Source organism: Theropithecus gelada, chromosome 5, assembly GCF_003255815.1.
Source record: "Theropithecus gelada isolate Dixy chromosome 5, Tgel_1.0, whole genome shotgun sequence".
NCBI lineage: Eukaryota > Metazoa > Chordata > Mammalia > Primates > Cercopithecidae > Theropithecus > Theropithecus gelada.
In genome coordinates this window covers 118,743,141-118,766,498 of record NC_037672.1, presented here as the reverse complement: position 1 = coordinate 118,766,498, position 23,358 = coordinate 118,743,141, and the positions used below count along the sequence as shown (strand labels likewise).

General features: G+C 38.4%; 1 protein-coding gene across 1 annotated transcript in view; it reads left to right on the top strand.

The window, feature by feature from the left end:
• Positions 1-22,042, top strand: part of ANXA5 (annexin A5) — a 30,859-nt gene extending 8,817 nt beyond the window's left edge. Inside the window, exons 3-13 of the mRNA XM_025386820.1 lie at positions 3,234-3,318; positions 4,956-5,050; positions 6,240-6,353; positions 8,267-8,357; positions 11,518-11,597; positions 12,063-12,119; positions 17,340-17,433; positions 18,340-18,435; positions 20,024-20,082; positions 20,309-20,431; positions 21,511-22,042. Coding sequence (XP_025242605.1) covers positions 3,234-3,318; positions 4,956-5,050; positions 6,240-6,353; positions 8,267-8,357; positions 11,518-11,597; positions 12,063-12,119; positions 17,340-17,433; positions 18,340-18,435; positions 20,024-20,082; positions 20,309-20,431; positions 21,511-21,570 — 954 coding nt within the window. The 3' untranslated portion in view covers positions 21,571-22,042. The remainder of the gene's footprint in view (positions 1-3,233; positions 3,319-4,955; positions 5,051-6,239; positions 6,354-8,266; positions 8,358-11,517; positions 11,598-12,062; positions 12,120-17,339; positions 17,434-18,339; positions 18,436-20,023; positions 20,083-20,308; positions 20,432-21,510) is intronic.
• Positions 22,043-23,358: the final 1,316 nt, after the last annotated feature.

Genomic DNA, 23,358 nt, shown 5'->3' with positions numbered 1-23,358 from the left:
TTTTTGAGACGGAGTCTTGCTCTGTCGCCCAGGCTGGAGTGCAGTGGCCGGATCTCAGCTCACTGCAAGCTCCGCCTCCCGGGTTCATGCCATTCTCCTGCCTCAGCCTCCCGAGTAGCTGGGACTACAGGCGCCCGCCACATCGCCCGGCTAGTTTTTTGTATTTTTTTTTTAGTAGAGACGGGGTTTCACCGTGTTAGCCAGGATGGTCTCGATCTCCTGACCTCGTGATCCGCCCGTCTCGGCCTCCCAAAGTGCTGGGATTACAGGCTTGAGCCACCGCGCCCGGCCCCTTGTTTTTCTTTCAACCTTACTGCTTGTTGAAATACTTAACTCTTTATCCAAAGTACCAGATTGGCCTGGCAAATTCACAGGCAACTTTCAAGAGTCGTTGGAATTTTTTTCCGGAATTTTTTCTCTTTTCACACTTCCCAATATAGTTCTTTCAAATGTGCTCACATTGCCCTAATCCAGCCTCTGTGTGTACATATTCTGCTGCACTTGTTTAGTTATATGCCTGTCATTTCATACTTAACTTGAGGGATCCTGACTCTTAACTAGTAGTTAGTATAATACTTTGGACGTGAGAGGCATTCAAAAGATGGTGAGTCAATGAGTAAAAAGACAGGTGAACTGCAAGAGGCGTTCAGTCCTAAGTTCTCACATTAAGAAAACTTGCGGAGTTTTTTCATTTTTACAATGATATTGATCAATTTGAAGTGATCTCATTAAAGAGAAGCTGTAACTTGATCTGAGAGAAAGAATTTTCCTAACCCAGACTAATTTTGAAGCATCATCTTCTCAAATCTTACAGATTTCTCTTCTGAACTATAACTCCTTTTATGAAGTTGTCAGTATTCAACCATTCAGTTTCATATGGATTAAGGTATAGAATGAATGGCAGGGAATCTATTGGTCTTTATGGGTCTGTGCTCCTTAGATGGGGTGGAAATGGAGACTAGCCTGGCTGTGGGTGGATTTCCCTCTTGGTGGAGTGAACAGCTCTGGCTTAGTTTCATAACCTCTCCACGAGACAAGTGGGAGAGAGGCTCCCCTTCCCCTTTTCCTAGTTGGCCACAGTCCCTTGTTTAGCTGAGGCACAGAGGGAGTGAAAGCTGCTACCAGTGGTGCTTTCAACAACCTGGGGCTGGGACATCAACCTGAAAATACCTCTTTTTCTCTTGAATTGTGTTCTTTTGGCCTCATGATCATACCACTTGACTTTGGAGTTAAGGCCATGTGGGGCTTCATGAGGTCAGGTTTTCTCATAAGTTCTCTCATAGCTGACCCTGTTCAGAGGAAAGAACGGTGTGTTTTCTCTTCTTGAACAAGAGTAAGGATGACTGTTGAAGAAAAAGTTATTCTGATGGTAAGGAAGGCCTTAGTCAAGAATATTACAATGTAAGTCATGTAGAGAGATTAGGTTCAACTCTGAATACAGGGAAGACAGCTGGGGATATATAGCTAACAAGCAGAGTGAGGTCAGTGGATGGAAAGTTACTAAGACGAAACATCAAGTTAGGGGGACTTAATGGGATTCTAAACTGACTTAATAGGATTCTTGCTGAAGGCAGGCCAGGATGATCAGATGTGGGGGGAGGGGGATGAGGAAATTGATCAGATATACAGGGTGCCTTAGTTCATCGGGCTGCTGTAATGGAATACTATAGACTGGGTGGCTTATAAAGAAAGAAATTCATTTCTCAAAGCTTTGGTGACTGGAAGTCTCAGGGTGCCAGCACGTTGGGTGTGGTGAGGGCTGTCTTCTAGACATTTTTGTAGCCTCATATGACAGAGCAGAGAGAAGCAAGCTCTCTCCGAATTCTTACATGGATGCTGATCTCATTTTGGGGGCCCTGCTTTTGTGACTTCATCTAATTCTAATTATCTCGCAAAAGCTCTGCCTCCTATTTACCATCATGTGGTGGGGTAGGGTTTCAACATATGAATTTTGAGGGGACACAGATATTCACTTTATAGCAGAGGGTGATCCGATTCCAAAAGTAGGGGTATCCTCCTTAAACTGACTTAGCAAGCTTCTTGCTAGGCAGGCAAAGGAGGCCCAGCGACAAGGATGAGTTGAGAAGAGGGCTCAAGGGAGCCTTTCAAAGTGTGGCCAAAGGGAGAGTCTTTGTCGCTGTCTCCTGGATCCATGAGTGCCACTTTTTCAGGAAGCCTAATTTAGTGCCACTACAGAGAGAAGGCCACTGAACTGATCTTTGACACTATGTCCTGGGGAAGTTCTTCACCATGGCTGTCTCTCTGTTGTCATCTTTTAAAATTTGATTAGTATTAGGTTATTGTTGGCATATGCAACAGTCGGAGACTAAGGTGGAAAAGAAACTTTCCTCCTTTTTGGTGACTGTGCTTTTGTGCATTTATAATAAGACATGTGAGATTGTAAACCAGGCTAACTTTCCTTTTAGCTGTTTGTTTCTCAGTTTAGATGGTACATAAGCAGGAGTTTTGAGGGAATGCAAAAACATTTACCAGTCAAGTAAATTCTGTGAGCCTCCATTTAGCGTAAGATAAACATTTATGGCTCAGTATTAGTAAAGCCTTCTGACTCTAAGGATCTAATGATATCACTAACTTTTTTTGAAACATGAAGATATTTTGGTTATTAAAAGCAGTGTATATATATGATAAAGTAATGTGTAACAGGAAGCTTTATGAAGAATATCTTCCAATACACCTTTATAAAGTTCTAAATTCAAAGATTTGTATTCCTCTGACACATGAACGATCATTTCAGGCTTTGCTGGGTTATCATAAAGTCCATAAGTAAGTATACAAAAACAGGACTTAGATGAAAAGGCATGTAACAAGAGCATTGCTTAGAATTGAGTACTCAGGACAGGGTATTAAGATTTAATGCGGGCTTAATATGCTTGTAGATCAAAATGGTGTGAGACTTAATGGGAAGGGAACCTGCAAAGAAGTGCCCTCTGTGAACCAGGAGGTGTTGGTGGGGTGTGGTCACAGAGAAGAGAGAGCCAGCCTTCCCACTGATGGTATTACAGGTGGTCAGGATAGCTTCTGTGGTGAATTGGTCCTGCCAGTCCCCATTGTAAATGCTTCACTTCCCAGTTCAAAAGAGGTCACAAATCTTATCAAATGGCAAATTCATTTAATGACTGAATGTGATATATGGCAAGCGGCTTCCTGTTTGTATTATTTACTTTGTCATATTAGTCATGACATGAATAATACCACTGTGTTTCCTGAATTAGGTTCTCAGAGGCACTGTGACGGACTTCCCTGGATTTGATGAGCGGGCTGATGCAGAAACTCTTCGGAAGGCCATGAAAGGCCTGGGTAAATTTAGCTTCCTCTTTCTAAAGCAAATGTGATATTTGTTTTTCCAAACAAGTCGTTAATTACAGTAAGAATAATTTTAGAATATTTTGATCTGAAATCTGTAGGAGAAGAGACATGTTATGATAACAAAATAATACTATAAACCAAGAGTGTCCAATCTTTTGGCTTCTCTGGGCCACATTGGAAGAATTGTCTTGGGCCACACATAAAATACACGAATACTAACGAGAGCTGATGAGCTAAAAAAAAAAAAAAATCGCAAAAAAATTTCATAATGTTTTAAGAAAGTTTATGAATTTGTGTTGGGCTGCATTCAGAGCTGTCCTGGGCCACATGTGGCTTGCAGGCCGTGGGTTGGACAAGCTTGCTATAAACCATCCCTAATATTCAGTTTCTAGAACTGAACAGGCAGTTTAATTCAGCCTCTGTGCTTTTGAGCTTGTCACCCTCACCTGTGTGGTAGAGGCCGGAGTCGATGAGGCAGCCATCCCTGCAGGTGAGCAGCTGTGCAGCTCTGTTCCCAATCAGATATCCCATTCTCATTCTGCTAGTCTATTCTCTTTCCCCAGCCTCTTTTCTAGTCATTTAACCTCTCTTCTCAAGGATTTCCATGTGTCACTGATCTCCTGTGCTCAGGCTCCTTTTTTACTACTATTTTTGTGCTTTCTGGCCCTGCAAGTCCTTCCATTGCATCCAGCCCACCTTTTCAGACTCATCTCCCATTACTGCTTAATGTGTTCTCAGACCCAGCCATGCTGGCTTATCTGCTGTTTATGAAAGCCCTGTATTTCCCCACTGCTGAGCTTTTCTCTCATTCTAAAAGCTGTCCTTCCTTTTGTCACTGCCTTTCACAATCCTTCCATCCTTTGAGACTTGTGGGTGTCACCTTCTCCCCGAAGCATTCTCCAAGACTCCGTTCCACCTCCTATCAGCTAGGAGACCCTTCTTTGAATCCCATTTGACACCTAGATCTCTCCTGAGGCACTTGTCACATTTTGCCTTAGCTCACAATTATTTGTGTGTTTTTATATTTCTACCTTAAATTGTAATTTGAAGCCAGAGTCTCTTTCTCTTCTCTCAATCCCCTGTAACACCCAGCACATTGTGCCTTGTGGATAGCTGTTATTTGAGTATCTGTTGCATGAAAAACTAGGTGTACTAAGTTTTGTAAAAGGCAGGAGTATTTTTCCATCTACTTCCCAATATGTTGGGAATAGGGGGTAGAATATATTGGAAACATACCATTTTATATGTAGTAAATTTTAAATTTTAATAAAACATTTATATATATGTAGTGTTTGTGTGTGTGTGTATATACACACACATATATATACACATATACACACACACACACACACACATATATATATATATATATTTTTTTTTTTCCTAAGAGATGGGGGTCTCACTATGTTGACAAGGCGAGTCTGGAACTCCTGGCCTCAAGCAATCCTCCCATCTTGGCCTCCCAAAGAGCTAGGATTACAGGTGTGAGCCACTGCGCCGGCCATAGAATATATTTTATATTCCCATAGGGAGAGGCAAGGAAATAAGGTGACTGGGAAGTGGGTTGCCAAGATCATTGGGAGAGTGCATGTAGGAGCCAAAATGTAATTGTTAACCATAAATTGCAGGCACAGATGAGGAGAGCATCCTGACTCTGTTGACATCCCGAAGTAACGCTCAGCGCCAGGAAATCTCTGCGGCTTTTAAGACTCTGTTTGGCAGGGTAAGACCACACTTCATCCCAAGAGAGAATGGGAGAACAGCTATCAGTTATAAGACTAGTTTGGAATATACTGATATTCTTTTGTAAGCATCATTTATTTTGTGATTCCGACTTCCCTACTTCTGTTTCTCTTCCACTCTCCTCTAAATTATCAGCTCTTGGGATACAGTGCTCACCCAGCTTATCCTCACATAATTGTTTTTCCTTGCCTAATGCTGTCGAGGTGCCAAAAGATCCTGTAGTGAGAACTGTCCCTCTTCTTTTCCTCTGTGCTTCCCACTCACGTTCACATGGATGTCTTACTATTCGTTTTCTAGGTGTAAGCCTGTATTAAAGTATGTTTTGTTTTAACACGGTCACAGTCTTGGTTCCTTTTGTCATGATTTTAACTCATGGATTTTTAATTAGTTGATTTAAATGCTTTTATTTGACTAACAATTCAAAAAAAATTATTTGAATTATTTAAATGAATTATTTGAATTATTTAAATTTAAATGAATTAGTGCATGCATGAAAAACTTAAATATAGCCTTCTTAGTCTGAAAACATATATCAATTAAGAAAACAAATGCAAAGCAAAAAAGGAAGTATTCTAAACACCCATTTTTAGTTGTGTGGTATGCTGAAACTTATAGCTAGGAAGTACTGGGTTTTTTTCATAATTACATAATTTTTTCATAATTACATACACAATTTCCCCATAGGAAAAGATATCACCCAGTGATCAGGAGTCATAATAATGACTATAATCTATTATGTATTTGAATGTTGTTAGATATTGAGAGAAAAAAAATTACGATGTTTGGGTATAAGAGACTAAATGTCCTTTGTAAATTTCATTATATGATTATTTTTTGGAATTTAAAAAAAGATGTTTCTCAGAATAATATTTTTAAAGTACAATAGTTTTAGTCTACTTTTAAAGGTATTCATTTTTTTTTCAAGTTAAGAAAAACATCTTTTAGAAACAAATATCTTGACATGTAAGTGGGTTTGCCTTAGTTTAAGATTTTGATCACAGGTTAAAAGTATGTTATTCAAGGTTATGGGGTTTTGTTTAGCTCATGGGCCTTCTACTTGGAGATGGCAACATAAAGAATTCGTTAGAGCAAAGGGCTGTCATTCATATTTAAGAAGAATCTTACTACAATTTCTGCTGGTTAACAAATTTGTATTTTCTGTGGGTTAGGATCTTCTGGATGACCTGAAATCAGAACTAACTGGAAAATTTGAAAAATTAATTGTGGCTCTGATGAAACCCTCTCGGCTTTATGATGCTTATGAACTGAAACATGCCTTGAAGGTAAAAAGGATGAGTGAAAGGAACATTCTTGTCATAAATAGTATTATTTTGTTTTGGTAATCACTTCCTCTTATTTGTTATATTTAAAACATTTTATCTGATTATTTCAGTGAGAGTTGCTTGGAAGACAAAAGTGGGAGGCAATAAGCAGTAAAGGAGGGAGAAAATTACAAGTGTGTCATTTCGTCTTTTTGTAGATTTAAACTCAATAATACTGGGCTACTTAAAATTTTAATATTTTTATAGATTTTTGTATTTTATTTTCATGCCTGTCTTCTGATTTTGAGGATGTTTAAAAAATATTACAGATGAGCTATTTTGTCTTTTTAAATGGAAAATTGCCTGATTAGGGAACAATAATATTGCTCATCATTTTAGGTTAAAAGGTAAAGCGTCAGAGAGAATTTTCACGATAAATATTTTCTCATACTCTTTCCTTCTTTCCTACCCCTCTAAATGCTAAAATGAAGTAGCTGGTAAACTTGCTGTAATTTCAGTTGCAGCGAAAACTAAATGTGTATTCCCTTGACTGGTGTTTGGAATGTTGTATAAATATGACGGTATTGACACATTTGTTTAGGCTCATGGGACAGGAAGTAGTTCAGTTGTTAGCTGTTAGATTTTGAATGGGCACGCTGAAATTTAACAAGGAAATAATGTTTCTCAGGGATTCTTACTGATGGAGTGGAGAGGAGAAGCGTCATCCTGATAGGAGCTGGTTTGTGCTCAGTCTCTTCATTTTCCTATGGTGATTCTTTTGGAATAAACAAAAATCTTAGGTTATTGAGAAAAGTACTTTTTTTGCTAAGTGCTTCTGAAATGTCAGCAGTAGTTGAAATTCTGCCAGAGAATGGACTCTAGGTTTTTCAGTGCTTGATTTTTGGCAAAGTTAGAAATATAAAGAGAATAAGGCTTAAATATACTATCTTTTGGCCGGGCGCGGTGGCTCAAGCCTGTAATCCCAGCACTTTGGGAGGCCGAGACGGGTGGATCACGAGGTCAGGAGATCGAGACCATCCTGGCTAACATAGTGAAACCCCGTCTCTATTAAGAAATACAAAAAACTAGCCGGGCAAGGTGGCGGGCGTCTGTAGTCCCAGCTACTCGGGAGGCTGAGGCCGGAGAATGGCGTGAACCCGGGAGGCGGAGCTTGCAGTGAGCTGAGATCCGGCCACTGCACTCCAGCCTGGGCGACAGAGCAAGACTCCGTCTCAAAAAAAAAAAAAAAAAAAATACTATCTTTTTAAAAAAATTAAGTTCAGCTGTATTGTTGCATCTCTTAGTTTAATGATGTAGATGTGATTTTCAAAAGCAGAAAAAGGAAAGCCAGCTAAAATGATTTTTCAAAAATCCAGAAAGCAACTCCCAATTCCCTTATACTGTTCTAATTCCTAATAATTAAGCAATGCTATATTTATCGTTACCTTTGATGTAGAATTTTCCTGTGACTGCACAGCACTTAACTTGGGGGCCAGGGGTTTATCTTTTGAGGTGCATATTGTTTAAGTATCAGTGCTCTTCCGCGTACGTTTATGCAAAATTTTCATTTTTACTCTTTCAGTTTTAAAAAATTACTTCAATTTTCATTAAAATGTTTTACTTTTAAACTAGAATTAAGTGATCAAATTAAAAGTTACAAATTTATGTAACTGGTTATGTATATGTACACATATATACACACATACACATGAGAAACATTGTTTTCCATTAGACAAAAAGAATAAAATGGTCTTTGGAGAGAAAATCATTTAACATTTGTTATTTCTGTAACTAATAGAACTCATATACAAAGAAATCCATGTTATACTGGATAATATTTATATAACTGTGCAATTTGGGTAACATCTATTCTGGGAAAATAACTTTCTTTCAAATCTTATTGACATATTTTCTCTATTAAAATCTCCAAACAGGGAGCTGGAACAGATGAAAAAGTACTGACAGAAATTATTGCTTCAAGGACACCTGAAGAACTAAGAGCCATCAAAGAAGTTTATGAAGAAGGTAAATGTTTGTGAGTTATATTTTGACTTCACCTCCACTGTTACTTCTTTCATTTCTCTGATTTGAATGCAGTCCTTTGTAGGTATGGGAGGCAGGCAGTAAATGATGGTTGAATGAATGAATGAATGAGTGACCTGCAATTCAAGCTATTTTTCTCCTTCACTAAGGAAAAGACTGTCTTGTTATCCTCTTCTATTTTAACATTTTATAAGAAGCTGCTGCTGAAGATGGAGTTTACTTTTGCATAGGATTTGCAATTAGTGTAGGGATATACAGATTGTCTTTATGTTAACATTAAGGTAAAAATGGTTTTTCCTCTTTTAAAAATATTTAGCTTTATATTAGCAAAATTTAGGAGTTATATAAAAAGTACTTTTGGAACTCTGGAAGAGAAACCTAAACCCTTTCCCACGTCAGAGTTGATAAAGTACATTTGAGTAAATGTATGTTGTCTTAGTTAATGGCAATACTTGAATAAAATATTCTGCATTTTGATTTTTCTTTTTAGTATGCCTTTTTCATGAACAGAAATCTGCATTTCAGCCTGAAATATGTCCCATGAATAGAATCAAGAAAATGAAATAAAAAGTAGAGGTAGAGAGTCCTTTTCTTACCAGATTTCTTGTAGCCAGCTCTTTCTCCTGCCTGATTGAGGAGGGTCAGACTATCCAGTTTCTCAGCTCAGTCAACAGACTCCAAGCCTAGTGTCTTTTGCTAGGGACTGTATCTTGCCATTAGTTTGCTAATCTTAGAAATGGCTTTGTTAACCCAGCAAGTCAAAACAGTGTGATAGTTTAGAGCAACTGTATAATTACCTTTCTAAAGGGCTGAATCTCTCTTTCCTGCTTCTCTTTTTATAGGCAGTAAGTTCCCAACCACTAAGGCAGAAGTGATACATGTATCTCAACTTTGAACTTTATTTGATGTACTATTCAAATATCTCTTTCTGGGGATGTTGACGTTGGTGAGAACCTTTGTGCTACTGGATTACAAATGGTGTGCTCAAAGGGGGTAATAACTGTGGTCTGTCCTACTCAGCTGTGTAATTGAGCACTGGCTGTGTGTCTGGCAGTGTGCTAGTTGTCATGAGTGACAAAAGGTGTGCATAACCCAGCTCCTGTCCTCAGGCAGTTTGCATGCAGTCTCCTCAGGGGTGACATGACAGAATGACTGCAATATTTAAAGGATAGGAAAATTCAAACTAAAGTAAAATACCAATAACATTAAATGCAAAAATGCATTCAGAAGAGAGAGGTCATCATAGCTTTGGATGTTAGGGAGACTTCATGGTGCAAATCACACATGTAGCAGAGTTTCAAGACTAGGTGAGTTTACAAAGTGTCCGTTGACAGATGGACACACACACACACACACACACACAAACACAGACACACACACATGGGAGTACTATTCAGTCTTAAAGAGGTGAAATCCTGTCATTTCAACATCATGGATAAACGTGGAGGACATAATGCAAAGTGGAATAAGCTAGGCACAAGGCATAAGCTATGCATGATCTCACTTCTTATGTTGAATCTAAAAAAATTGAACTCATAGAAACAGATAGTAAAACAGTGTTTGCTAGGGTGTAGGGGCGGGGTGAATGGGAGAAAGGACTGGTGATATATTGGTCAAAGCATACACAATTTTAGTTAGGCAGGATGAATAAGTTCTGGGGATCTCATGTACAGCATGGTGACTATAGTGAAAGTATAACTGTATTATGTGCTTGAAATTTGTGAATAGAGTATATTTTAAATGTCCTCACCACACGCAAAAATATAGACTATATGAAGTGATGGATATGCTGATTAGCTTGATCGTGGTAATCATTTCACAGTGTACACATATATCAAAACATCATGGTGTATACCTTAAATATATACAATTTTTATTTGTCCATCGTAACTCAATAAAGCTGGGAAAAAAAGACGGTGCATTTTGAGTAGGTAGAAAAGGTATTTTTGGTGAGGTACTGCCTGTCTTTAATGGCATGGAGACTGGACTGTGGAGAGTATATTGAGGGATGGAGAGGGCCTGGCTGCCGTGGAGGATGTGTGCATGTCCATTGTGGGAGGTAAATGGAACAAGCGAGGTTAGGCTCAGATATAGATGGTTTTGCATGACTGGATTAGGAATTTGGACTTAATTCAAAGGTACTGTAAATTCCTGAATGGGCAGTGGAGTGCTGAAGGAACAATTGAGGGAGGAAGGAGATTTGAATAGAAAGGCTAATTGGACAGTTATGTGTATGGGAGGTAAGCTAGGTATTTAGGAATTATGGCCCAACCTAGGTTAGTGAGAGGTGTGAGGAGGATAAATCAGGGACAGGAGAAACATGTGATAGGATTTAATGGTTAATATATACAGGTATTGGCATAGAAAAAAGAATTAAAGATTCCTACAAGGTTTTGTATTTGGGTAACTGGTTGAAATGAACGCATAACTCTTCTGGGCCTTTTAAAATAGAAGTTTCAGGCTTTTAAAGTTCGTTTGCTTTCACATAATAATTACATATTTAAATACCTTAGAGTAAGGCCTCCTTTCCTTTAATAGCAACTGTTTGAGAGTAGTGAGAAAGACTTGTAGACTCTTGTAGATCCCAATTCTCCACTTTTATATGGCCTTACGTTGAGCAGCTGGAAATAGAGGTGGGAGGGGGGCGTACTTTAAAATATCATTGCTGTCTCTCAGAGTTAACTTTATTTCTGCAGAGGAAAATACCTTATTGGGGGAGTGATGGCCATACCCAAAGAAATAAATCCCAGAATATTAGAGGATGGAAGACATTTGGAAGCTAACCATGTAAAAGATTTGAAAGAAAGCAAAACAGAATTTAAGGTTATGATTGATTGTGTTTTGGACACTTTCCAGTACCATCATGTGTCTCTAGACTAATGACTACATTGGTTGAGAGAATTTCTAAATGGCTGAGTCTTGATTTAAGTTTGAATTGAGTGCCTTTGGGAGCTTTAATTCATTTTTGTCCAACCACTCACTGAAAGCATTTGCTGAGAGCATTCAGAGATGGAATAGAGGGAATTTATGTTAACTAAATATAATATTTCTTCTTTTATGTCTCTTTCATTTGATTAATGGGGCAAGATTATTTTTCTAGTTGAAAGAAGATGTAAATAAGTATGAAATTATTTTGTTGCAGAATATGGCTCAAGCCTGGAAGATGACGTGGTGGGGGACACTTCAGGGTACTACCAGCGGATGTTGGTGGTTCTCCTTCAGGTATTGGGTGGAGATGAATTACAGTTTTATTAAAAAGCCTGAAGTTGGACTGGGCTGAATCTAGTTAAGTAAGGTCACTTAAAATTCTTTTAATAGTTTGTGGTACTTGCTGATTCTTACTGCGATGATTCTGGCTGTATGTCGCTTGTGCTTGTTTGTGTTTCAGAATATCTGGTCTAAATTCTTAACAGCTAATTCATACATTTGTTTTAGATAGTAGTATCTTGTTCCTTTCACAGAATGATAGCAGTATCTTGTTCTTTCATAGAATTTAAAATCAGGAGGGTCATTATTGGTTTTGGACAGGCTGTGTGATGATAATGTGAAATAGTGCAGGATTGATCTTAATAAAAGCATATTATTCCTAGAGAAAGAGCTTTATTGAATAACCATCAGGTGGAACCATTTTTCCTTTTGAATGAGAATGCCCTACAGTTCAATAATGTGACATATTACCTCTCATAGGCTAACAGAGACCCTGATGCTGGAATTGATGAAGCTCAAGTTGAACAAGATGCTCAGGTGAGTGATGCCCAGGATATGATGACTTTATTATGTTGTAGAAATGAAGAAGTAATTCATGGTAATGAAAAAATCACAATGTATGTTATAATAGCTGCTAGTGATAATCTTGTTAATGGGTTCTTCACATAGCATAAGACCTATGTAAGTAGCTTTTTCTTATTCTGACCTGGTAAGCAAAATATTTTACCTTAAAGCTGAAATGAAATAAAATAAATTACATAGTGAGTTCCAACTAGACATGGTTTTTTTTGTTTTGTGATTATTGAACAAAATAGAGAATTTTACAAAAAACAGGTGTTATTAATTCCACTGCCAGTTATGCAGTGGGTCTCTTAGCAGGAGAAGATAAAGAAGAAACAATAAAGTATTTAACAGTAAGTGGTGTTTAATTATATAAGAGATGACAAGTTATTTTGGTATTAGGAAATTTCTCTGCATTTGCTTTGACAGAATTTTAAGTAGAATTGGTCTTCTGTCAGCTGCTTTTTAGTGACTCCAAATGAAAATTTCCTCTTAAGTGACTTTTAATCCCCTATAAAGTCTCAGTCTGGTTAATAAAACAGTGATTAAAATATAGGAAAGGAAATTTGAAACATGAGAGTTGAAAACTGGAAATTGGTAATAAAGGAATTACTTGGGTTCCTAGAACCACCAATCATAGACCTCTTTCTGGTCACATGTTTCAATTAAGAGAATACACAATTCTTGGTTGTTTGTCATGTATCATTGAAAAAGGAAGAGCCATATTCACTCCTCCAGTGGAACAACCCATGGATGTGCAATCTCACTTTGCTAACAGGAAAGAGGAGAGAGGTTATTCTTTTGGGTAGGGTGATTTTATAATGGTTTCAGAATGCTGTCATATCTGTCTAGCTGGAGAGAAAAAAAGAACTGAATGTTTACTGAGGGCTCTCTGTGCAGTATTTGACTCTTGCTTCACTCTAAGAAAATCCAAGCCGATTGTGTCCAGCCCCTGATTATAACCTTCAGACTCTCTGGTGGTTCCTTTGTCCTCAGGATAAAGTCCGGGTTCCTGAATGGGTTACAAGCTCCTTTGTTATCTGTGTCTTGTTTACTTATGCCTCCAGCCTCTCTCACTTGGTCTCTGTGCCCTCTTGCCCCTCCCACCCCTCTTCACCTGAGTCCTCTTCAAGAGTCACTCTTCAGCTTAGATATTTTAGAGTTAGGTGCCCCTCACAGGGAAAACCGTAGCCCCGCCCCCCCCCCCCCCCCACCAGGCTTCCTGTCACAGTTCTTTCCACCTTCTCTGGAAGCCACCTATTTACTTGACTGCCTTCCTGGGCACCCTGAGCTGTCAGTTCAATTGTGTCCTCAGCTTCTGGCATAGAGTAGGTGCTCAGTAAATAACTGATGAATGAATGAGCACATAACTCTACCAGAGAGGGGCAGTTTCCCTTTTATGGATAAAGAAACAAGCCCATGGCTTCCACTGAATAGCAGTGGAGTTGGAATTCCTAACGAGGCCTGTCTGACTCCAAAGCTCTTTCTCTTTCCCTAGAAGATAGTCAGTGTTCTTGAATATTAATATTTCACTATAAGAATATTTCACTACGAGATATTCAGTGTTCTTGAATATTAGTGCCTTCTCTGATTTTCTCTATCATTAAAGGGCTTATTAAATATCAACTTCAAGCACAGATCTAGCTTAACTCCACCTTCTTTCGCGGAGAGGGCTGGAGAAACCCTACAGAGTTGTACTCCTGTTAGGGGCTTTGGTACTGAGGTGGTGATCGTACTGCTTTCTAAGCATTGTTTGTGGCTTTGCTAGAAGATAGTGCTGTTTCTGTCATTCCTACCGTCAAGAGTAGAATAGGAGTTCTGGGAGCTTTTCAGGGTCACAGTGTAAGAAACCAACTCTAGTCCTCTCAGATGTCTGCAGTGAGGCCTGCATTAGCAAGCAGAGGGCAGATTTCCCAGATAGTCGGTGGTGTAATGAGAGCATTGCTGCAGCATGAGGCTCCTGAGGGGAAAACTACATTTTAACCTTGTTTTCATTGATTTCTCTCCTTGGAGCACTTACTGGATAGCACTGCTGTTCAAACTTTCGTGGGCATGCGGAGCACCTGGGGACCTTTAATTGCAGATTCTGATTCTGTGGGTCTGGGCAGGGGCTGGGAGTCTGGATTTTGAACACAGATTCTGATTCTGTGGGTCTGGGCAGGGGCTGGGAGTCTGGATTTTGAACACGCTCTCAGGTAATGCCTGCATCCTTGGTCCTTTGATTACTGAGGCTGTATAGGTGACACTTACCTGTCATGCAGTGGTTATAACCATTCAGAACCCTGAGAGTACATGTGAGACTGTACATGTGAAAACTGCTTTATGGAGTTACTTTAAAATATCCCTTGAATGGAATCCAAGCTTTTCTTAGCCTTCCAGTGACCAGGAGTAACACAGAACATGTTATGCTGGCTATTAGTTTTTGATTCTTTAAAATGTATTATTATTAATTAATAAACCTGTTGAAAACAATCTTTCAGCATTATAAAAAGGAACACACCAACTTGTACCTCATAGCAAGGGCAGCCGGGCTGTTATCACTAGTGAGAATTTGAGATTTCTTGAGAGTAAGCTGAGACGGCTAAAGGGCCCTTTTATAAGTGTTTGCATTTTTGTCTCTACTGATACCTGGCACTAAGAGGATTTCAGTTATTTGAGAGGTTTGATAAGCCATGGAGTCATTCACTTGGGAACCGAACATTTTGTAGATAATCCACTTTTTAACATTTTTAATGTGTTAAACTGATTTAATATTTTTAATACATTAAAACAGATTTTACCTTCTTCCCCGATAAATCCTTGTTTTATGCTTTCTCTGGAGGGAGAGTTGAACTCTTAGAGGAAAGAGGGAGAAGGAGAAGTAATCAGTTTACTGGGCACTTGCTACTGATTACCAGACCCTGTCCAATGCATTATGTAAGTTATATAATTTCCATTAATGACTGTATACACTGAGGCTGATGAGGAGATTAAGTAGTTCATCTGAAATCTCGCAGATAGACCATATCTGTTTTGACTCCAAAACCTCATCCTTTGCACTGAACCAGGGCTCATCAAACTGTACTTAGGCTGTACCATAAAGCTTAGGGAAGGGGTATAAGGGTCCCTCATCCAGACGGATCCATGAATATTGGGCATCCTCATTTAGAAGAAAGGATACTTACACTAAAACACAACTGTTAAATAGCATTGTTTTACATGAAGAAGCCATCATTATTGCATATGATTACTTAATAATAGTTTCACAATAGATACTGATCCCAAACATAATTCTCCTAATAAAATTAAAAGATTATGGTAAAAATAACTGACATCTCACCAATTATTCCCATATAACAGGCTTAACTCCTGTACCTACTAGAGAAAATTTCTAGACATTTAAAACAGTTGATAAGAAATATGTGCATCAATGTCTGTGATATTGTACAAGATGAGTCCGTCACCCATTTAGGTGTTAATATATTTGTGTATTTTATCTACATGTGGAAACATACCAGAAGTAGTAACTAGCACCCTCAGGATGTTGATATTAATAGCAACTTTTCTTTCCTTTCCCTTTCCCCTTTCCCCTTCCCCCTTCCCCCTTCCCTGCCTTCCCCTCCCCTCCCCTCCCCCCCTTCCCCTTTCCTTTCCTTCTTGCTCTTGTCGCCCAGGCTGCAGTGCAGTGCCATGATCTAGGCTCACTGCAACCTCTGCCTCCTGGGTTCAAGCGATTCTCCTGCCTCAGCCTCCCGGGTTCAAGCAATTCTCCTGCCTCAACCTCCCGGGTAGCTGGGATTACAGGCATCCACCACCGTGCCCAGATAATTTTTGTATTTTTAGTATAGACAGGGTTTTGCCATGCCAAGGCTGGTCTCGAACTCCTGGGCTCAAGCGATCCACCCACCTCAGCATCCCAAAGTGCTGGGATTACAGGCATGAGCCACCATACCTAGCCTGTAACTTTTATTTTCTTATTTTTGTTTTTTCTTAGTTTTACAAAATTTCTCAATGAACCTGTGTTGTTTTTGTAATTAGATTTTAAAAGTTATTTTAAGAAAGGTCTATGTCATTATGATATGGTTCTAAAGTGTAGATACATACATGACTTTCAGAGTTAGTATCTTTTCAGGTTTGAAGAGCATGTTCACATGGCCAGAATTGGTATTATTCATTTTTATCATTAAAATAATTAATTTTAAAATTGAGCATAAAGATATGTGAGTCTCATTTTTTTTCTTATTCTCCAGAAATATAATAAAAAGTAGATCTTTACCACCATAATCTACATTTTTAAACATACCATGATCAAACCTTCTATATCAAACCTGTTGTTATCACTTCCTGTCTTTATTTGGATTGCTGCTTGTGGGCATAAGGCCAACTGCAAGTAGCAGCCTCAGCAAATTGCATTCATCTTACTTTAATATGTATACTTAGTTTGAAATGAATAAAAAGATAGTACAGTCATTATAAAGATTGATTCTTTGGATTTTCATAAATTATTCACCTCTCAATAAGTGAATTCAGAGTAAATGTTGCTGTTTGTATATAAGCTTATTTTTTTAGGCAGTTATATGAACACAAGAAAGCATATATTTTTTTTCCATGTCAAAAGGGAAGTATGGGCATTCAAACTATTCAACCACTATTTATTGAGTGCTTCTATATGCCAGGCACTGTGCTATACCCACAACCTTTTAAAAATTTATTGTGATCTTTGGAAATATGAAAACATTTTATACTAGCCTTGGTTAAATCTCAGTTGTAAAGATAAAATATGAAGTGTACTCTTAATCAAGTGCTATTGAACAAGCAAAACAGAAAAGGCAGACAACGTAGCTTCCAGTTAAATCCTTTCCCAGTCTGTAAATGGATGTATCAACAGTGAGGTAATCATAACTGTCTCCTGACCCATATTGTTGCTTCTGAAAGATCGGAGGTTATGGCAGACATTTTGGGAACATGTAACCTTGCACCATTGCTGTGCTCTGTTGCTTGGACCCATGAATCTTCTGTGGCACAGTTCAGTGGCAAGCTCCAAAGTTGCTCCAAACTCAGCTGAGTTTCAGCATAGGAAACATTAGAAATGAAAACTATTAATACAATATGATGAATCAAGTGAGTTAAAATTCAGGGAGTAAAAAACAAGTGTGATTAAGAACCTGGAAATGAGATGGAGGAACAATTTATTAATTGAGTTTGAAATTTTTGCAGGCTTTATTTCAGGCTGGAGAACTTAAATGGGGGACAGATGAAGAAAAGTTTATTACCATCTTTGGAACACGAAGTGTGTCCCATTTGAGAAAGGGTGAGTGAAAAAAAATCTGTATAGGGCAGTTTGGAAAGTGCATGAGCCGGTGTGACAGAATACTTCCTCATAGCAGGGACTTAGTGAATGAATCAGTTTTTTGTATTTCTTCCTTTTGGTGACATGGAGAAATCTCACATTGTCTTTGCTGCTGTTGTAGCTTTTACAAACTAGAGCTCCTTAGTCCACCCTTCACTACTAGAGGATGGCAAGGGAGGTCAGATCTCTAGATTGTTCTTCCCATAGTCACACATCACTGGGTAGTGGCTCACTACACATATTTCCTCCTAGAGATTGGTACCCATGACCTCATCTCTGGATAGTCATCAGCACTTGTGGTATCAGTTGGGAATGAATTTAGTGTAAGTGACAGAGAACCCTAACAGTGGCTTGAAAAATCAGGCTTTTTTTCCAGAGGTGGGATTCCATGGTTGATTTGGCGGGACCTGAGATCTTTCAGATCTTTCTGTGTTTTTTTTTTTTTTTTGTTCCATTATCCCTAGTGTTTTGGTTTTCTTTCTCGTATTCATTTCTTCATTATCACAAGATGTCTGCTCTAGCTCCAAACTTAACCATTTCACAGCAGGAAGGAAAGGAAAGGGTAAACCAGTCATATCTGTGTATCACTTTTTATAAGTGAGGAGATTTCTCAGCATCCCCTCTAGTGGATTTACCTTTAAGTCTCATTGGCTGTAACTAGTAAGGGGACTGGGAAATCAGTGAACAAAGTACACCTGCAATCCATTGCTTAGGGCTTGGCACATTGAGGCTCTGAGCACAAGGTTCTGTCAGCAAGGAAGAATGGGAGATTAGTGTTCAGTAGGACACTACCTAATCAGAGTAGGTATCTTCTTTCTGGAAAGAGTGATCCTTATGTGATTAGGAAATCATTTTTATTTTTTCTAGTGTTTGACAAGTACATGACTATATCAGGATTTCAAATTGAGGAAACCATTGACCGGGAGACTTCTGGCAATTTGGAGCAACTACTCCTTGCTGTCGGTAGGTGATTTACAATGTATTCATATTTTTGGTGATAAGAGCTAGAGTATTTTATTCGATTGAGGCTGCATCTGAAAATAACCACCTAGGTGTGAAAGGAAGAGTTTGAGATGATATTTAGGGGAAGCAAACTCATAAATTTCCAATTCAGAAATTTATTTTGATGTTAGAAATACAGGATTGTCTGGTTAGTTCATCTAAATCCTATGGAAATACTAAGATAATTGTTTAAAAATCGTTTTGAAGCTGCATTAAAAATATTATTTCTTGAAGAACCTGAAATGTCGTGGACATTATCTCAGAGGGTTGTAAACATTATTTCTGATATCTGTGGAATTTTAGAATTCTTTTGAATATTGTCCTCTCAGCTTTGAGGCAGATTAAGAAATTGTCATCTGGTTTAGAAAAGAAGAATATCTTTGATGTAATAGAAGATGTGATGATGGTTGTTTTCAAATTAAATAATTTAGTTTTATTTTAATTAAATATTCAGAATAATCTGGAAAAATTGGAGAACTGAATCTGTGCAGTTAATTGCAGCATTATATACTCTCCAAAACTAGGGCGAATCTAATTTGTGAGTCTCCTCTAGTCCTTTTTTCATATGGGTCTGCAGTGAGCCTCTGTCTGCTGTTTGTTCCGAGTATTTGGCATTGAGCTCACACTTTGGTGCTCTTTGTCTTCAGGAGAATAAGCTTTTAAAGATGTGCATGAACCAGCTCTAAAAGTAGCCTTTCACTTGAGTATGCAGTTAATGAACTTTTACTAGAAAACTTTTAGACAAGTCCTTCATAATTAGAATCAACATACAAATTGCCGGGCATGGTGGCTCACGCCTGTAATCCCAGCACTTTGGGAGGCCGAGGCGGGTGGATCATGAGGTCAGGAGATCGAGACCATCCTAGCTAACACGGTGAAACCCCGTCTCTACTAAAAATACAAAAAATTAGTCGGGCATAGTGGTGGGAGCCTGTAGTCCCAGCTACTCGAGAGGCTGAGGCAGGAGAATAGCGTGAACCTGGAGGCGGAGCTTGCAGTGAGCTGAGATCGCACCACTGTACTCCAGCCTGGGCGACAGAGCCAGACTCCGTCTCAAAAAGAAAAAAAAAAAAAAAGAAAAAGAAAAAGAATATGTAGAGAGTATAGGAAGATCGCACAAGAGTTTTAAAAAATTAGATAGCGTAGTAATCTTGTATTACTTGCTTGAATGTCTTGGAATGAAAACTTCCAAGGGGTTTGTATAATTTATTGGTGGTGAAAAATATGTGGTATTATAACAATCCAGGCTTCCCAAACTGCAGTATCCAGAAAGTCCTCACAGAGCAAAGGGGCATAGAAAAAACGTGTGCCCTTATTCTCCATGCCTTTCTATGCAGACCTCAGAACTCCAAGGAAAACCCAAGCCAGTGTCTAAGAAAATATTTGGTGAGTGAGGACGTTAGATAAGCTTACAGCTCTTTAGCCTCTGGTACTTTTGTGTTTTTATACAAGTAGAGCTATAAATGCAGGAAGCAGCACTTGATTTTTAATTACTTAATCCTTTTCATATCAGAATAGCATTTGACCATTGTACTGTTTATTTTCTTAGTGAAATCTATTCGAAGTATCCCTGCCTACCTTGCAGAGACCCTCTATTATGCTATGAAGGTAAGTGGATACCATGAACCTTCTATCTAATACATTTCTGTAATTATTATTCTTCATTTTTGCTTATGTTTTAGATGATAGACCTTGGGAATTTTTCTCTTCTTATAACATTCTACCCAGTTCTACTAAATTGTTATACCTTATTGATTCATCCGCACCTGGGAGCGTTTGATCCTATGTTTGAAGTTTTTAAGCATTGTGCCTCTCTCTTTCTATTTTTTTAAAGGGAGCTGGGACAGATGATCATACCCTCATCAGAGTCATGGTATCCAGGAGTGAGATTGATCTGCTTAACATCAGGAAGGAGTTTAGGAAGAATTTTGCCACCTCTCTTTATTCCATGATTAAGGTAATAGAACCTTTCTTTAAATTATGTTTGGTAATCCAAAGCAGACCGGTATGTTGCATGAAAGACAAGAATGGGAGAACCTGATTCTTGTGTTAAGTTTAAAATTTTAGTGGCATGATTAGAGCAATGAGTTAAAAAGTGTAGCATAATGTTTCCTGAAGTAGAGATGATGGCTCCTAAGTGAAAGCATGGGTGTTGATGTGGCTGAGGCTCTTGGTGAACTTAGAAGCATTATTTAGTAGTGGTGACAGATGACTCAACAAACCAAACCTCTTGCCTATGATAATAATGTGTTCTTTCTGTCTTTTACCAGTTCCAGCTGTCCTTATTAGTCCTTCTTTTATTTCATATCAGCTTTTCCTTTCTTTATTGTCTTTTATCACCTTATCTCTGATGCTAGTTTCTAATTCAGGAAAGAGCCAACCAGGTCATATTGGGAGTAAGTAAGGAGCCCCTAGGTATTAGTATCATTTTTGTTCTTTTTAAAACAAGGTGCTCTGTGGCCTATAATTACATTTAGCTTAAGGTCTTTTGACTTTTTTTTTTCTTCTGATAAAGGTTGATGTGGACCATGTGCAAAGCAAGATTTCAATTGAGCAGAAGCTTTTAGTTTAGCATGTGTGTGGTGTGGCTGGCCCAAAGGACACTAGAGAGTTTACCCATGCACTTTTAGCTTGAAACATTAATTTATCATGCGTGTCTGCATGTGAGACAAGCAGATGCAAAGCGTGTCCTGCCCTTCTGTCTCGGAGGGAGAGCCACGACAGCCCTGCAGCCCTAGCACTGCCCGTGTTAGTTGATATATACTAAGTGATAGAGACTATTCTGTTTAGAAGGCTTGATTTAACTATAGTTGTTAAAGTTTCCCTGTTCTTTGTGTTACCAGAGGGAATGCTGAGTGTCTGAGGTTACATTGGTAGGAAACTCCCTGCCTAACATTCCTGATGCGAAAGTCACAGAGATTACCCACTTGGGAGAAGAATCTTATAAATAAAATTTGTTGCCAGTTATTTGTTAGTTTTAAAATTTTCTATGGCTTCTGTGAGTCATGGAGGTTAATACAATACATTTGGTTTCAGGGAGATACATCTGGGGACTATAAGAAAGCTCTTCTGCTGCTCTGTGGAGGAGAAGACTAATGTGTCACGGGGAAGAGCTCCCTGCTGTGTGCCTCTGCCGCCCCACTGCCTTCCTTCAGCACCTCTAGCTGCATTTGTATGCCAGGGCTTGACACATTGCCTTATTCATACTAGCATGCTCACGACCAACACATACGCATCATAGAAGAAAATAGTGGTGCTTCCTTCTGATCTCTGGTGGAGATCTCTTTGACTGCTCTAGTACTTAAGTATACTTATGTTACTAAGTTTAATGCCTGGCCATTTTCCATTTATATATTTTTCTTTAAGAGGCCAGATTGCTTTTAGCCTTTTTTAAAAACTTCATTTATATTACATTTGTAACCATGATACCTTAATCAGAAGCTTAGCCATGAAATTGTGAACTCTTGGAAATGTTATTAGTCCAAGTTCACAGCTAAACTAAACCTGTAAAATTATGGTGATTGTATTCAAAAGATTAATGAAAAATAAACATTTCTGTCCCCCTGAATTATGTGTACATGCGTGTTTAGATTTATTGTTAAATTTATCTATTTAACAATGAATCCTAGCACTTTGGGAGGCCGAGACGGGCGGATCACGAGGTCAGGAGATCGAGACCATCCTGGCTAACACGGTGAAACCCCGTCTGTACTAAAAAATACAAAAAACTAGCTGGGCGAGGTGGCGGGCGCCTGTAGTCCCAGCTACTCGGGAGGCTGAGGCAGGAGAATGGCGTAAACCCAGGAGGCGGAGCTTGCAGTGAGCTGAGATCCGGCCACTGCACTCCAGCCTGGGCCGCAGAGCGAGACTCTGTCTCAAAAAAAAAAAAACAAAAAAACAATGATATCTCTTTTTAAGCTAATAATTGACAGTGGTGTTAGTTGAGAACTGAATTTACAGTTGGTCTTTTGGGCAATAAGAAATGCAACACCATGGACTGAATTTCCTTCATAGTATATGATTTTTCCTAAATATAGGAAAGATTGAAGGGGTCTCTGGTTTATTTGCACCATGTTTATTTACGCATCTATTAAAGCAATGCTTGTGGTGCTACTTGCTTAGTAGAAAAGCTAATTATAAAAGTTAATGCAAAAATTCAGAGTACTACCTTTCTCTTTCCTCTTTCCTGTCGTGAACTTCCCTCCCATTTACCGTCTGTCACTTTCTTTGAGATAAATAAAAAAGACAATAATTTCTTCTAGAAAGAAGCAGTTTATCAGTCTCTTCTAATATTTACCTTTCAGTTTTCTGTTTTCAAACTGCTATTCAGTTGGTATCATTTTTCTTTTTGTACTTATGCCCTTCTGGATGCATTTTTTTTTAAAGCAAAGTAATTGCCATTAATAAGATTTTTAAAATAAAATGAACTAATCTTCCTTTGAAAACTTTAAAATAGTGATAATATTCTTTTCACAACTGTTGATGCTCATCAGAATAACCAGGGGAATCTTAAAAACCGTGTATGTGTACACATGACATTGGATTTTTTTTTTTTTTTTTTGAGAGGCCTCATAGGCAATTTTGATGCAGAGGCAAGTTGAGAATCAGTTGCTTCTACTTTTCATATAGAAGATGATATGTTTCAAAGAGTTCTGTTCTGTTACTGAAAATAGGCCACTGGCTTTAACTATGCCCTGGATTATTTGTTAGTCACACTTTAAGAGAAATCCACCAGTGAGCTTTAACATTTGCTATATTTTCTGTAGGTCTGGATCTGAAAATTTATTAATAACATAGTAAAACCCACAAAAAACATTTGCTATATTTATCTACTTAGTGACCTTCTTCCCAGCTCTTTCTGTGAGTTTATTAGGAGACAAGTTT